This window comes from Callithrix jacchus, chromosome 1, assembly GCF_049354715.1.
Source record: "Callithrix jacchus isolate 240 chromosome 1, calJac240_pri, whole genome shotgun sequence".
NCBI classification, from domain to species: domain Eukaryota; kingdom Metazoa; phylum Chordata; class Mammalia; order Primates; family Cebidae; genus Callithrix; species Callithrix jacchus.
The window spans coordinates 148128517-148144983 of NC_133502.1; the positions used below are offsets into that span (position 1 = coordinate 148128517).

The 16467-nt window shown below is 35.3% G+C and overlaps 1 protein-coding gene across 3 annotated transcripts in view; it reads right to left on the reverse strand.

The window, feature by feature from the left end:
* ERP44 (endoplasmic reticulum protein 44) overlaps positions 1-16467 on the reverse strand; it is a 98702-nt gene that overhangs the window by 42541 nt on the left and 39694 nt on the right. For all 3 annotated transcript variants that reach the window (XM_002743139.7, XM_078373380.1, XM_078373374.1), the window contains one exon: positions 16324-16439. In XM_002743139.7, coding sequence (XP_002743185.1) covers positions 16324-16439 — 116 coding nt within the window. The remainder of the gene's footprint in view (positions 1-16323; positions 16440-16467) is intronic.

A 16467-nucleotide genomic window follows, 5' to 3' on the forward strand; every position in this document is an offset into this window, starting at 1 on the left:
TAATTAAAAGCAGATATTCAAGCTAAAACAGCCTGAGATTCCTTGAGAAAAACAGAGGTGGCACTACGGAACCTGTTTTGGGGAAAACCTCTGTGTTCCTCATGAAATCCTAGAAATTAGAAGCAGACAGATTCCTCTAGAAATCAAAGGATCTTAAGAGTCCTCTCAAAATCTAAGGCTCTGTTCTGTTTTGCATTGTGTTATCTGACATTTTTTACTTTGGAAGGTATCAGAAATTATTTTTAATTATGAGAGAACTAGGCATGAAATGTATTTTTGGGCATGGTTAATGGCAGACACAGATGTCTCCAACAGAGGTGTTCAAACCAGAATGACTCTGCACATTTGGATTAGAGAAGCATGCTCTTGACCCCTAAAGTATGGAATGTCCCCACACCCCACTGAGAGGGAACTCACCACCCTGAAGTAAAGAACATAGGGCTAACTGGCTTTGCCACCTACTGATTGTGCTCACTTCAGGGTCTTCACTTACTCTAGAGCCTTGAGTGAACATAGGTGGTTGCCAGGGTGTGGTTACAGCAGGCCTTGGGTGGGACTCAGTGCTGTGCTACCTCAGGTCTGACCCAGAGCAGTCCTAGTGGTGGTAGTCACAGGGGTGCTTGTGTCACTCCATCCCCAGCTCCAGTAGGTTCAGAACAGAGAAAGAGACTCTATTTGTTGGGAAGAAAGTAAGAGAACAAAAGTCTCTGTCTGGTAATCCAAAGAATTCTTCCAGAAGTGCAAGGCCATCAAGGTGGTACCTCTATGAGGCTGCAAGAACCACAGCACTACTGGGCTTGGGGTGCCCCCAATGCAGCTACAGCTTATATAACACCACCTGAGTCCTTATGAATACCTGCAGAGTCTTCTAAAAAAGCACAGACACAAACAGGATCAGACTGTGAAGACTACAATAAATACCTAACTCTTCAATTCCCAGAGACAGACAAACACCCACAAATATCAAGAACATCCAGGAAAACAACCTCAATAAATGAACCAAATAAGGCACCAGGAACCAATTCTGGTAAAATAGAGATAGGTGACTTTTCAAGCAGAGAATTCAAAATAACTGTTTTGAGGAAACTCAAAGAAACTACAGATAACACTGAGAAGGAATTCAGAATTCTATAAGATAAATTTAACAAAGAGATTGAAATTTTTTTAAAAAATCAAACTGAAATTTGGGAGCTAAAAAATCTGACATACTGTAGAATGAATCAGACTCTCTTAGTAGCAGAACTGATCAAGCAGAAAAAAGAATTAGTAAGCTTGGAGACAGGCTATTTAAAATACAGTCACAGGATACAAAAGACAAAAGAAAAATATATTATAATGAAGCATGCCTACAGGATCTAGAAAATCTGCAAACAGGAAAAATCTACTCTGGCCTTAAAGAGGAGGCAGAGAAACAGATAGAGGTAGAAAGTTTATTCAAAAGGATAATAACAAAGAACTTCCCAAACCTAGAGAAAATATCAATATCCAAGTATAATAAGGTAAGAGAACACCAAGCAGATTTAACCCAAAGAATACCACCTCAAGATATTTAATAATCAAACTTCCAAAGGTCAAAAGTTTCCAAAAAGATTCTAAATTCAGCAAGAGAAAAGAAACGAATAGCATAAAATGGAGCTCCAATACATTTGGCAGCAAACTTTTCAGTGGAAACCTTATGGGCCAGAAGAGAGTGGCATGACATATTGAAACTGCTGAAGGAAAAGAACTTTTATCCTAGAATAGTGTATCCAGCAAAAACATCCTTCAAATATCAAAGAGAAATAAAGACTTTCCCACACAAACAGAACCTGAGGGATTTCATCAACGGCAGATGTGTCTTTAAAGAAATGTTAAAGGGAGTACATTAATGAGAAAGAAAAGGACATTAGAAAACAACACAAAATCATATGAAAGTAAAAAAGTCACAAAGAGAAAACATTATAACAGTAATCATGGTGTGTCAATTACTCTTAAGTAGAAAGACTAAATGAGGAACCAATCAAAAATAATGACCACAACAACTTTTCAAGACATAAGAAGTATAAAAAGATATAAACAGAAACCACAAAAAAGTTAAAAAGCAGGGAGATGAAGTTAAAGTGTACAGTTTTTATTAGTTCTCTTTTTGCTTGTTCATTTGTTTATGCAAACAATGTTGTTAACAGCTTGAAATAGTAAGTTTTAAGAGTGTATCTGGAAGCCACATGGTAACCTCAAATCAACAAACAACAGATATACAAAAACCAAAAAGCGAGAAATTAAGTCATATCAACAGAGAAAATCACCCTCACTAAAAGGAAGACAGCAAAGAAGGAGGAGGTAGAGAAGACCACAAAATAACAAAGAAAATAACAAAGTGGAAGGTGTATGCCTTTACTCATCAGTAATAACTGAATACCAATGAACTAAACTCTTCCATCAAAAGACAGACTGGTGGAATGGATTTTCAAAAAACCAGACCCAAAGATCTGTTGCTTACAAAAAACACACTCTACCTGTAAAGACACACATGGACTGAAAATAAAGAAATGGAAAAAGATATTCCATACCAACAGAAACCAAAAAAGAACATCACTATACTCACAGCAGACAAAATAGATTTCAAGACAAAAACTATGAGACAAAGAAGGTCACTATATAACGAGAAAGGGGTCAGTTCAGCAAGAGGATACAACCGCAAATACAATGTATATACATATGTAATGCATGTAATACAATGTAAATATATATGCACTCAACACTGGGTGCAGATAAAGTATTATTAGAGCTAAAGAGAGACAGACCCCAATACAGTAATAGCTGGAGACTTAAATAGCCCACTTTCAGCCTTGGACAGATCTTCCAGACAGAAAATCAACAAGGAAACATCACACTTAACCTGCACTACAGACCAAATGGACCTAACAGATATTTATAGAACATTTCATCCAATGGCTGCCAAATACACATTCTTTTCCTCATCACATGGATCATTCTCAAGGATAAACTATATGTTAGGTTACAAAACAAGTCTTAAAACATTCAAAAAAACTGAAATTATCTCAAGCATCTTCTTTGACCACAGTGTAATAAAACTAGAAGTTGATAACAAGAGAAATCTTAGGAATTATGTTCCTGAATGACCAGTGGGTCAATGAAGAAATTAAGAAGGAAATTGAAAATTTTCTTGAAATAAATAATAATAGAAATACAACATACCAAAACCTATTGAGATTCAGCAAAAGTAGAACTAAGAGGGAAGTTTATGGCTATAAACGCCTACATCAAAAAATAAGAAAAAACTTCCAATAAACAACCTAATGATACCTCTTAAAGAATTAGAAAAGCAAGAATAAACAAAACCCAAAATTAGTAGAAGAAAAGAAATAAGATCAGAGCAGAAATAAATGAAATTGAAATGAAAAAGACAATACAAAAGCTCATATAAGAAAAAGTTGGTTTTTTAAGAAGTTTAATAAAGTTGCAAACCTTCAGCCAGACTATGAAAAAAAGAGAGAAGACCCAAATAAATAAAATAAGAAATGAAAAAGGAGACATTACAACGGATACCACTAAGGCTCATTAGCCACTACTATGAGCAACTATCTGCCAATAAATTGGAAAATCTAGAAGAAACAGACAAATTTCTAGACACATACAACCTACCCAGATTGAGCCATGAGGAAATCCAAAACCTGAACAGACCAATAACAAATAATGAGATCAAAGCCATGTAAGAAAGCTTCCTGCAAAGAAAAGCCCAGGACTTGATGGCTTCACTGCTGAATTATCCCAAACATTTAAGATAGAACTGATACCAATCCTATCAAAGTATTCCAAAAAACAAAGGAGGAGGGAATACTTCCAGACTCATTCTAGGAGGCCAGCATTATTCTGATACTAAAACCAAAGACACATCCACAAAAGGAAAACTACAGGCCAATATGCTTGATGAATATTAATGCAAAAATCTTCCACAAAATACTATCAAACCAAATTCAACAGTATATTAGAAAGATCATTAATCATGACCAAGTGGGATTTATCTCTGGGATGCAAGGATGATGGTTCAACATATGCAAATCAATCAATGTGATACATCATATCAAGAAAATGAAGAATAAAAATCATATGATCATTTCAATTGATGCTGAAAATGCATCTGATAAAATTCAACATTCCTTCATGATAAACACCCCCAACAAGCTATGCAGAAGAAGAATATACCTCAACTTTAAAAAGACCATATACAGTAGACCCACAGCTAATATCATACTGAATGGGGAAAAACTGAAAGCCTTTCCTCTTAAGATGTGGAATACAAGGATACCCACTGTCACTCTTATTCAACATAGTACAGAAGTCCTAGCTAGAGCAGTCAGATGAGAGAAAGATATAAAGGGCATTCAAATTAGAAAGGAAGAAGTCAAAATATCCTTGTTCATAAATCATATGATCTTATATTTTGAAAAACCTAAAGACCACCAAAAAACTATAAGAACTGATAAACAAATTCAATAAAGTTGTAGGATACAAAATCAACTTACAAAAATCAGTAGCATTTTTATATGCCCACAGTGAACAATCTAAAAAAATAAAAATGTAATCCCATTTATAATAGTTACAAATAAAATAAAATACCTAGGAATTAACCAATGAAAGATCTCCAGTGAAAATTATAAAATATAGATGGAAGAAACTGAAAAGGACAAAAAAGGGAAATAAATTCTATGTTTATGAATTGGAAGAATTGATATTGTGAAAATGTTATTACTACCAAAAGCAATCTACTTATTCAATGCAATCCCTATCAAAATACCAATGACATTCTTCACAGAAATAGAAAACCAATCCTAAAGTTCATATGAAGCCACAAAAGACACAGAATAGCCATAGTTATCCTAACAAAACTGGAAGAATTCCATCACCTGACTTCAAGTTATACTACAGAGGTATAATATTAGATTGGCAACAAAGTAAATGTAGTTTTTGCCATTAAAAAAAAAAAAGGGCAAGGCTGGGTGCGGTGGCTTATGCCTGTAATCCCAGCACTTTGGGAGGCTGGGGCGGGCGGATCATGAGGTCAAGAGATTGAGACTATCCTGGTCAACAGGGTGAACCCCCGCCTCTACTAAAAATACAAAAAACTTGGCTGGGTGTGGTGGCGCACACCTGTAGTCCCAGCTACACGGGAGGCTCAGGCAGGAGAGTTTCTTGAACTCTGGAGGCAGAGGTTGTGGTGAGCCAAGATCACGCCATTGCACTCCAGCCTGGGCAACAAGAGCAAAATTCCGTCTCGAAAAAAAATGGAGGGGGGGAGGCAAAAATCGCAATTTCTTTTGCACCAACCTATAACCATAACAGCATGGTACTGGCATAAAAAACAGGCACCTAGATCACTGCAACAGAAAACCCAGAAATAAATCCATCTATCTACAGGGAACACATTTTTGACAAAGGATCCGAGAACATACATAGGGGAAAGGACAGTCTCTTCAATAAATGGTACTGGAAGAACTGGATATCCATATGCAGAAGAATGAAACTAGACCCCTATCTCTTGCCATACACAAAAATCAAATCAAAATAGATTAACAACTTAAATCTCAGAGTTAAAACTATAAAACTACAAGAAAACATCAGGGAAACTATCCAGGATACTGGAGTGAGCAAAGACTTCTTAAGCAATTCCCCTTAGGCACAGGCAACTAAAGTAAATAAATGGACGAATGGGATCACATCAAGTTTTAAAAAGCTTTTGCACAGCAATGGAAACAATCAACAAAGTGAAGAGACAACCCATGGAACAAGAAGAGAAAATATTTGCCAACTACCCATCTGACAAGGGATTAATGACAAAAATATGTAAGAAACTCAAATAACTCTATACTCAAAAATGTAATAATTCAATTAAATAATGGGCAAAATATTTGAATAGACATTTCTCAAAGGAAATACAAATGGCAAACAGGTGTATGAAAAAGTGCACTACATCAATGATTATCAAAGAAATGCAAATCAAAACTGCAATGAGATATTATCTTACCCCACTTAAAAAATAGCTTTTATTCAAAAAACAGGCAATAAAAAATGCTGGTGAGTATAACGAGAAAAGGGAACTATATTGCACTATTGGTGGGAATGTATATTATAAAGAACAATACAACCACTATGGAGAACAGTTTGGAGGTACCGCAAAAAACTAAAAATAGAACAACCATATGATCCAACAATCCCACTGCTAAGTGTATACCCAAAGGAAAGGAAATCAGATCAGTATATCGAAGAGACATCTGCACTCCCATGTTTACTGCAGCACTATTCAAAATAGGCTAATTTGGAAGCAACCTCTGTGTCCATCAACAAGCAAATGGATAGAGAAAATGTACATACACTAACGGAGTACTATTAATCCATAAAAAAGAATGAGATTCTGCACATCCATGTGCAACAACATGGATGGAACTAGAGGTTACTGGGTTAACTGAAATAAGCCAGGCACAGAAAAACACTGCATGTTCTCACTTAACTGTGGGAGCTAAAAGTTAAAACAACTGAACTCATGAGATACAGCGTTAGAAGGATGGTTACCAGAGGGTGGAAATGGTAGTCGAGGGTGGGGGAGAGATGGTGAATGGGTACAAACAAGTAGTTAGAAAGAATACATAAGACATAGTATTTGCTAGCACAACAGAGTGACTATAGTAAAAAATAATTTAATTGTACTTTTAAAAGTAATTTAAACAGTATGATTTGATCCCAATCGTTTGAAAGATAACGGATAAATGCTTGAGGTAACAGATATCCTAATGTGACCCATAGGCACTTCAAAATATCTCTTGGCTGGGCACAGTGGCTCACACCTGTAATCCCAGAACTTTGGGAGGCTAAGGCGGGAGAATCACTTGAGGTCAGGAGGTTGAGACCAGCCTGGCCAACATGGTGAAACCCTATCTCTACTAAAACTACAAAAATGAGCTGGGTGTGGTGGCGCACACCTATAATCCCAGTTACTTTGGTAGCTGAGGAAACGAGAACCGCTTGAACACAGGAGGCAGAGGTCGCAGTGAGCTGAGAATGCGCCGCCACCGCACTGCAGCCTGAGAGACAGAGCAAGACTGTCTCAAAAAAAAAAAATCTTGTAATCCATAAAAATATATACCCTACTATGTACCCACAAAATCTAAATAAAAATAAATTACCTCTAGACAGGAGAAATAAGTTCTAGTGTTGTTCTACAGCACTGTAGGGTGACTACAGTTAATATTTTATTGTCTATTTTGGAGTACTAGAAGAGAAGTTTATCCTGATGTGACCATTAAACATTATATACATGTACTGAAATATTACACTGTATCTCATAAATATGTTTATCACATGTGAATTTAAAAATCTAAATGATAAGAAAGCTTTGTGTTGTAATTCATTTTTTCTTTGTTTTTTTCAGTTGTACCTAACATGGATAGAGAAAATGTACATATACATAATGGAGTACTATTAATACATAAAAAAGAATGAGATTCTGTCATGTGCAACAACATGGATGGAACTAGAGGTTACTGGGTTAAGTGAAATAAGCCAGGCACAGAAAAACACTGCATGTTCTCACTTAACTGTGAGAACATCATTGATTGCCTTACAATCAATGATGAGTTAGATCAGGCGAAATATGGCAGTAAATATTTATTTCATTCTTAGGAAATAATGAGATAACGATAGTGCCTACAAAACAGTTCACAAATGCTGGTACTGTTTATTATTCATTTATCTATCCATCTGTTCAACAATTACAACTGAACACCTACTATGCGCTAGATACCATGCCAGTGTGAGGAACAGAAGAGTAAAAACATAGGGTCTCTACCCTCACGGAGCCATTTTATCATTATTATTTTTATTATTAACATAACTACTGCTACTACTACTTCTAGTTGTTTTCAAAGGCTAGAATATTAAATGAAATTCTTTTAATGGACAGAATGGTATGAGCACATTAAATGAAAATCTTAAATGAATGAAAATGAAAAACTCAGAACAACCACACAGAGAACTGTGGGTCAGTTTCCAGGAGCCATCAAGTAACTCTAAGCATTCCTCAAAATGCTGACAAAGGCCTATTCAAAAAAAGTTTTTAAAAATTCAGTAATTGTGTTGAAGGTCGTCAGTGAAAATAAGCAAATTACAATTAACAATATCACAATACCCCTGTACAGGGCAGATTTCTAGCTTCTTACACACATTTTCTCAAAAACTCTAAGGCAGTAAGGCACTCCCATCTGCTTCTTCCTTAATCAATGACAAACTGTAGGTTCAGGATTTTAAAATACCATGTTTCTAAAAATTTGTAAAATTTCAAACTTATCAAAAAATAAAAATAAATCACCTAATTTTACCACATATGGTTACCACATGTCTTTTTCTCACTGCACACATACGAACACATACTTTTTATAGACAGTACTGAAATCAAGTTCAGTGATTCTTTAAGTGACATGTCCAATTGTATATGACTTATTAAGTCTGAGGCTTCTGGTCCTAGAACAAAGGATTCTACCTTAGAAGACTGGGCCACACAGTACAAAAACAATAATATCACATACAAGCAATTGTGTTTTTATTTATATAATGACCCATTAGAGAGTATTTAAATAGACTATTTTATAATCCGAAATAGGATATTTTAAGTTGTTTTTATTCAGAAATGGGCAAATTCTCTATTTCTATGGGGAATTTAATTTATCTTATTTTGACTTTCAAATAGCGTAGTTAGCTGATAAAAGCTATAGTGTCCTGGGTTCCAGTCTGGCTCCCTCCATTTACTATGCAGGCTTGGGAAATCACCTAGCCTCTCAGTATCTTTCAGCTTCTCCATTGGTAAAATGGTAACACAGTCCAACTCTCTGAAAGGTCAGTGTTCTTTCCTACCTCAGAAACTTCACATCTACTGCTAGTTCTGTCTAAAACACTCTTCTTCTCCTACTTTACTTGAAAATTCCTAATCTTCCTTCATTTTTATCATTTCCTCAAAAAGGTATTCCCTATTCCTGTAGACTAGGTCAGACTCATCATTTCGTAGCATTTAGTACCTTCTCTTCAGAATAGTTATCACAATACACAATTATGTATTGCTCTCTCTTGCCTTTCTGGGTGTGTTCAGTTCATGGCTATATCTATAGACCCTTCCATATAGCAGTACATAAGGTAGCCATAAACTTTTTTGTTGTTAAATGAATACTACTACTTAACTCGAGGTGTAATGAGTTGTGGTAAAGATAATTAAAATATGCAAAAGAACATGTCTAAATCCAAGTAAGCACTCAATAAATAGTAGGATTTTTTCCCCAGGCAATTTGACTAGAAACTTTTTACAGGAACTTTTCTAAGAAATAATACTGCGACTCCGGATAAAAGCTCTCAGTGAAGCAGTGAGCTGAAAGCAAGGCAGACAGACTGAAGTATTCAAGGGCAGGACACAGTAGGCTAACATAATACCAGAAAGGTGATTGATACGAACAAGACATCTGTGGGCATGATGATATCTTGATTCTGAGGCCACCTTCTGTCCTTGCCAGGAAGCTTCTTACAGATATTCTGCCTAACAAAAACTAATTCTAAAGCAACAAGTAGTTGCACTTGGTTGGAAAGAATGCTGTAAGGAAATAGAGACCACAAGAAGTAAAACATTTTATTTGCAAACAAACCTAACCGTCTAAGTAGAAAATCCTATGGACTCTATTTACAAAACTCACTGGAACTAATAAGTTTTAGTATACAGGGTCAATATTAAAAAAAAAAAATAGGGGGTCCAAAGTGGCTCCCGCCGGAGGTCATGGCGCTCACGAAGGCGAGGTCATCAGTTCAAGGCTAATCTGAGCAACCTCATAAAGCTCAAACTGATTGGCAAAAAAAAAGAAAAAAAAAAATTTTATTTCTATAAACTAGCAACAAAAAAACTAAAAATTAAAATTTAACAATCAATGCCATTTATAACAGCACCTCAAAATAAGACATACTTACTGAGAGATCTCACAAAAGATGTCCAAAACATGAGGAAAAAAATACCAGGTGAGCCCAAAATGAAGAACAGTCTACAAGATTCTTGAATACTACTATAACTATAAAGGTTGTGAAAAATAAAGGAAGACTGAGAAACAAACAGATCAGAGGTAAACAAGAAGACATTATGACTAAAAGTGATATCCTAGAAAAACAACAACAAAAAGACAAGTGGAAGAGGCATAAAATCTGAATAAAATCCATACTTTAATTAATGCACATGTACCAATGTTAGTTTCTTAGGCACTGACAAATATGCCATAGTAATACAAGGCATTGTGGTTAGGGTGAAATAGGCAAGGAATATAAAGGAAGTCTCTAATATTTTTGCAACTATAATCTACATATAATCTATAATTACTCCACCAATAAAGTTTATTCTTAAAGTATCATTTATAATAGCATCAAAAAAAAAAAAAGAAATACTTAGGAATAAATCTGACAAAGCTATCCAAGACATGCAGGCTGAAAAACCAAAAAACATTCCTGGGAGAGACTGCAAATGCCTAAGTAAATGGGGAGATATACAATCTTCATGGATTCAAAGACTCAGTATCATTAAAATAACCATTTTCCACAAATTGCCCTGAAGATTCAAAGTGAACCCAGTTAGAATCCCAGTAGCTTTTTATGTTGTCATTAAAAATTAACAAGTTGATTCTAAAAGTTAAATGGAAATCTAAAGCAACCAGAACTGCCAAACAACTCTGAAAAAAAAAGGACAAGGTGAAAGCTTTGCCTGACCAGACTTCAAGACTCTTCATAAGCTACAGTAATCTACAAAGTACTGGAATAAGCACAAACAGATCAACAGCACAGAAGAGAGAGAACAGAAATAGACCTACACATACAGTGACAGTTTATTTCCACGAAGATGCAACGACAGCGAAGAAAGGATAGTCTTTTCAACAAATAATGCCAGAATCCTATGCAAAAAAATGAACTCCAATTCATACACTGTGCCACATGTAAATGGATCACAGACCTATATATAAACCTTCATACTATCATATTTATAAAAGAAAACATAGCAGAATATCTTTGTGATCCTGTGTGGGGAAAAGACCTCTTAGATACAACATCAAAAGTACAATCCATTTAAAAAATTGATAGTGAGACTGCAGCAAAATTAAGAACATCTGCTTCAAAAGACACTCTTCAAGTTGGAGGTCTCATACTTCCTGATTTCAAAACATACTACAAGACTACAGTAATTAAAAAGTGAAACTGGCATAAAGATGGACCTACAGACCATGGAACAGACTAGAAAGTCCAGAAATAAACCCTCAAATATATAACAAAATGATTTTAGACAAGGATGCCAACACGATTCAATGAGGAAAGAACAGTCTCTTCAATAAATGGTGCTGCAAAATCTAAAGTACACATGCAAAATAATAAAGCTGGCCCTTACCTTGCACCATATACGAAAATTAACTGAAAATAAATGAAAGACCTGAATATAAGACCTAATGCCCTAAAACTCTCTAAATTCTCTAAACACTCTAAAACTCTTAGTAGAAAATATAGGAGAGTAAAGTTTCATGACATTAGATTGCAATTATTTCTTGGATATAACACCTAAAGCACAGTCACCCAATGTAAAAATACATAAGATAGACTATATTACAATTAAAAATTTCTATGAATCAAAAGACACAATCAACAGAGTGAAAAGGCAACGTACAGAACGAACAGGAGAAATTATCTACAAATCAGTATTTCCAGAATATACAAAGAACTCCTACAACTCAACATCAGCAACAAAAACCCAAATAACCCAATTTGATTTTAAAATGGGCAAAGGAGTTGAATAAATATTTCTCCAAGGAAGATATACAAATGACCAATAAGCATATAAAAAACACTGAGCATCACTAGTTATTAGGGAAATGTGAAACAAAACCACAATGAGCTATCATCTCACACACATTTAGTATGACTGCTATTAACAACAACAAAAAAACATAAAATAGAGTCCACACAGTGGCACACACCATAGTCCCAGCTACTCAGGAGACTGGGTGGGAGGATCCCTTGAGCCCTGGAGTTCAAGACCAGCCTAAGCAATGTAGTTAGACCTCATCTCTATTAAAACAACAACAACAAAAAGAAAATAAGAAATGCAGGTGAGGGTGTGGAGAAACTGGAACCCCTAGGTACTCCTAATGAAAATGTACATGAACTAGCAATTCCACTGCTGGATGTATATCCAAAAAAACTGGGAACTTCCTTTAAAGGTCTCAAAGAGGTATTTGCACACTTATGTTCATAGCACCATTATTCACAATAGCCAAGGGGCAGAAGCAATGCATGCCCTCTATGGATAATGATAAACAAATCATGGTATACATACCATGAAATATTATTCAGCCTTAAAAAGTAGCAAAATTCTGGCAAATGCTACAACATCAATGAACCTTGCAGACATTATGCTAAGTGAAATGTGACAGTTACAAAAAGACAGATACTGTATGATTCCACTTATGTGGAGTACCTAGAGTAATCACACTTGTAGAAACAGAAGATAGAATGATGGTCGCCAGGGGCTGAGGAGAAGGGGCAATGCAAGCTGTGGTTTAACGGGTATAGAGCTTCGGTTTTGCAAGATGAAAAACTGGGAGACTGGCTGCACAGCAATGTGAATACATTTAGCAGTATTAAATTGGCTGGACGCGGTGGCTCACTTTGGGAGGCCAATGCGGGCGATCACAAGGTCAAGAGATGGAGACCATCCTGGCCAACATGGTGAAACCCCATCTCCACTAAAAAACACAAAAATTAGCTGGGCGTGGTGGTGCGTGCCTATAGTCCCAGCTACTTGGGAGGCTAAGGCAGGAGAATCACTTGAACCCGGGAGGCGGAGGTTGCAGTGAGCCGAGATTGTGCCACTGCACTCCAGCTTGGCAACAGAGAGAGACTCTGTCTTAAAAAAAAAAAGTATTATGCAATTTAAAATAGTAGGATAGTCATTTTATGTGTAGTTTATAATTTTTAAAAAAATACACACAAGGGTAGAATGGCAGAAAACATCTGCAAATTACACATGTGAAAAAAGACTTGTATTCACAACATATAATAATTAACTCTCAAAATTCAGTAAGAGGGCAGGGCACAGTACTCAGGCTTGTAATCCCAGCACTTTCAGAGGCCCAGGCAGAACAATCACATTAGCCCAGGAGTTTGAGACCAGCCTGGGCAAGATAGGGAGACCTATCTCTAAAAAAAAATTTTTTTAATTAGCTGGGTGTGGTGGAACATGCCTGCGGTCCCAGCTACTTGGGAGGCTGAGGTGGGAAGGTCACTGCGGCCTGAAAAGTTGAGGCTGCAGTGAGCCAAGATTGCACCACTGCATTACAGCCTGGGTGACACAGTGAGACCCTGTCACAAATAAATAAACAAACAAACAAACAAATAAATCAATCTATCTCAATAAAAAAATAAACAACCCAATAAAAAATATGTAATATTTGAACAGGCACTTAATCACACATAATATGAATGTCATAGAAACGTGAAAATATTCTCAACATAATTAATAGAAAAATCCAAATTAAACCACAAGGAGATACCACTTCACATGTATTAGAATATGTAACATTAAATAGACTATCCCCACTCCAAGTGTTGACAAGAATATGGAACAACTAGAACTCTCATGTACTACTAGTGGATATGTAACATAGAAGAAATATCTTGGAAAACAGTTTGGCAGTTTATTTAAAAGTTAAACATGGACCTACCATGTGACCTAGCATTTCATATCTAGGTATTTTCTGAGTAAAAAGGAAAGCATATGTATAAAGACTTATATCTGAATGTTCATAACAGCTTTATTTGTAATAGCCAGCAAATAGAAACAACCCAAATGTCTGTCAGGAAGTGAACAGATGAATTGTGGTATATAGCCAAACAATAGAATGCCACCAAATAATACGGAATAATATATGCAACATGAAACAATCTCAAAATAAACATACTGAGTCCAAAAAAAAAAAAAACCTCATACTGTACGATTCACTTATATAAAATTCTAGAAAATGCAAACTAATCTGTAGTGATGGAAAGTAGTTGGTCTGTAAGGATGATGGAGATGGGGAGCAGAGGCAACAGACAGGGACCACAAAGGGACACAAGGAAAATTTTGGGGAATGGCAGATACGCTCAATATCTTGATTGTAGTGATGGTTTCATGGATATATACATGTATCAAAACCTATTAAATTATATAATTTAAATTTATGTATTATATATCAATTATATCTCAATACATCTCTTTTAAAAAGCTGCTTTAGGATTGAACAATCTATTTTTCAAAGCACTGATATGTATATGAGTTTATAAATTAAAGTTGTTTAAATGGTTAGAAAAAAAAAATTCAACCATAGAATAATCTGCCTAAAGGGCATTTCTTTTCAGAACACAAAATTCTTAAGGTTCTTCCAATTCAAAACCTCTACAGTCTAACTGGCACATATGAGGTGAACAAAAGTACAGTTTGTCTTACAATCTCTAAGGAGACTGTGGAAAATGTAAATACATTAATCAATAAAAATTTCATAACATCATTTCTTTAAAAGTGAAGAATTACATAGAAGAGAAAAAATATTCAGAGAGATGCATAATACCTCAGATAACTTTCAGGTGGACTGAAAAGCATCTGAACTGTGTTATTTGCTCCCACAAAAAGAAAGCTAACTAGCAATGATGTCATATTTTCTTCAAAAGTTATCTGTTTAAAAGATGGAATAAATGATATTTATGGTTCAAGGACATAAGTATTAAATTTTCTTCCCAATGACTGTAAGCTTTAGAGTATAATTTCGAATTTTATGGCTCAAATTCAGTAAAAATAGAAACTCTTATCTGTACTGTAATATCTAATTAAATACCTAAAGAATAGAAAGATTTGAAATGAGAACCCACACCAAAAACATCATATTCTCTGTTAATAAAAGGTTGGAGAAAAGATCTGGAAAGCAATGTAAAAATGCAGCCCATGCCTGTACTGACAACTTTTTATTGTTCCCTTTATCCTATCTAGTAATGAATCTCAGCAGGCAGAAATATGGGGTGTGGCTTAGAAGAAGTCTGTGAAATGATTTACTGTTGGAAAATGACTTTTTGCCTAGCCAAAGCTATATCGATAATTCCCAAAATGTTTGATCAGAAAAGAGCAAATGAAGGCATCTGGTCAGATCAGGATTCAGATTCTGGCTTGACTAGAGAGTGAGCTGTGTAACATTGATTAAGCCATTTCATATCCATTTCTCAACAGTAAAATGAAAAGTTAGGTGTGTATACACACATACTAATTTTAATCAGTAGGTTAAGTACAAAAAATAAAAAATTTGAAGAATGGGGGACAGTTCTGTATTCACGCCAACTTACCAATAACTAAATGCAAAAGCTTTTTGTGAGCAGTCTCTGTCTCCCAGAAACTGTCAGATGCTTGAGACACAGAGATTAATAAATTGTTTGGTCTCCTCTTAAAAGTAAGCATTAAAAAAGAAGAAAAAAAAATTCCTGCCCTGATGAACAGACAATGCAGCTGATAAGGCAACTAAGACACAATGAACCAGAACTACCAAATACAATGAGTTTAGTACGATGAGAGAGGAAAGTTCAAGGATAATGGGAGCGCACAGGAAGAAACACCAATGGCAAGATCACTAGCTCAAGTTAGAGAAATCTGTCATGTATACAAAAGACCATGAGGATTTTATAGAGAATGCTCCACTGTGACAAGCAAAATGCAAGAGGTTGGATTTTAAGAGTCTAAGCTCAGTTTTTTAAAACTTCTCATAATTATAATCAGTTGCTACAGTTAATTAGACCTCAAAAATAGCCTAAACCAATTTTCGCAGAATCTTTAAAAAACAGAAACACACAAAAATCTGAGACTATCTTATTCAAAATGACTATAAATGGTATTTTCACATGATTCTAAAACTAACAAATCCATTTTTCTTCTATTACTGTATTCCAATTTTATGTACTGATTTTGGTATTTGCTTTGGTAGAAAACATTGCTACTTTTGATCCCTATGCTTGACCTATTGTAATTTTTAAAATAACAACAAAAAAAAACCATCACACAAGCAAAATGGAAAGTAGTGTTATAAGTACATAAAAATTAAATTGTAACAATTTAACCAAGGTCACTAGAACCTTTTCGGTTCTGCACTTAAAGTAAAGTATTTTTAAAAAAAAGAAAAGAAAAAATGTGTTGTGGGCCTGTGTGTGGGATGGGACAGTTTCTTCTAGACTTCTTGTTGAGATACTTACAGTGCTGATCACAATCAACTCTGGCAAACACTACTTGATTTTCATTTGGAAATTCTTCCTTAATGACATCGGAAGCTTCCTCAAAAATTGGATGCAACATCTGACTGAAACGACACCTATACACAGAGAAGGATGCCAATTAGA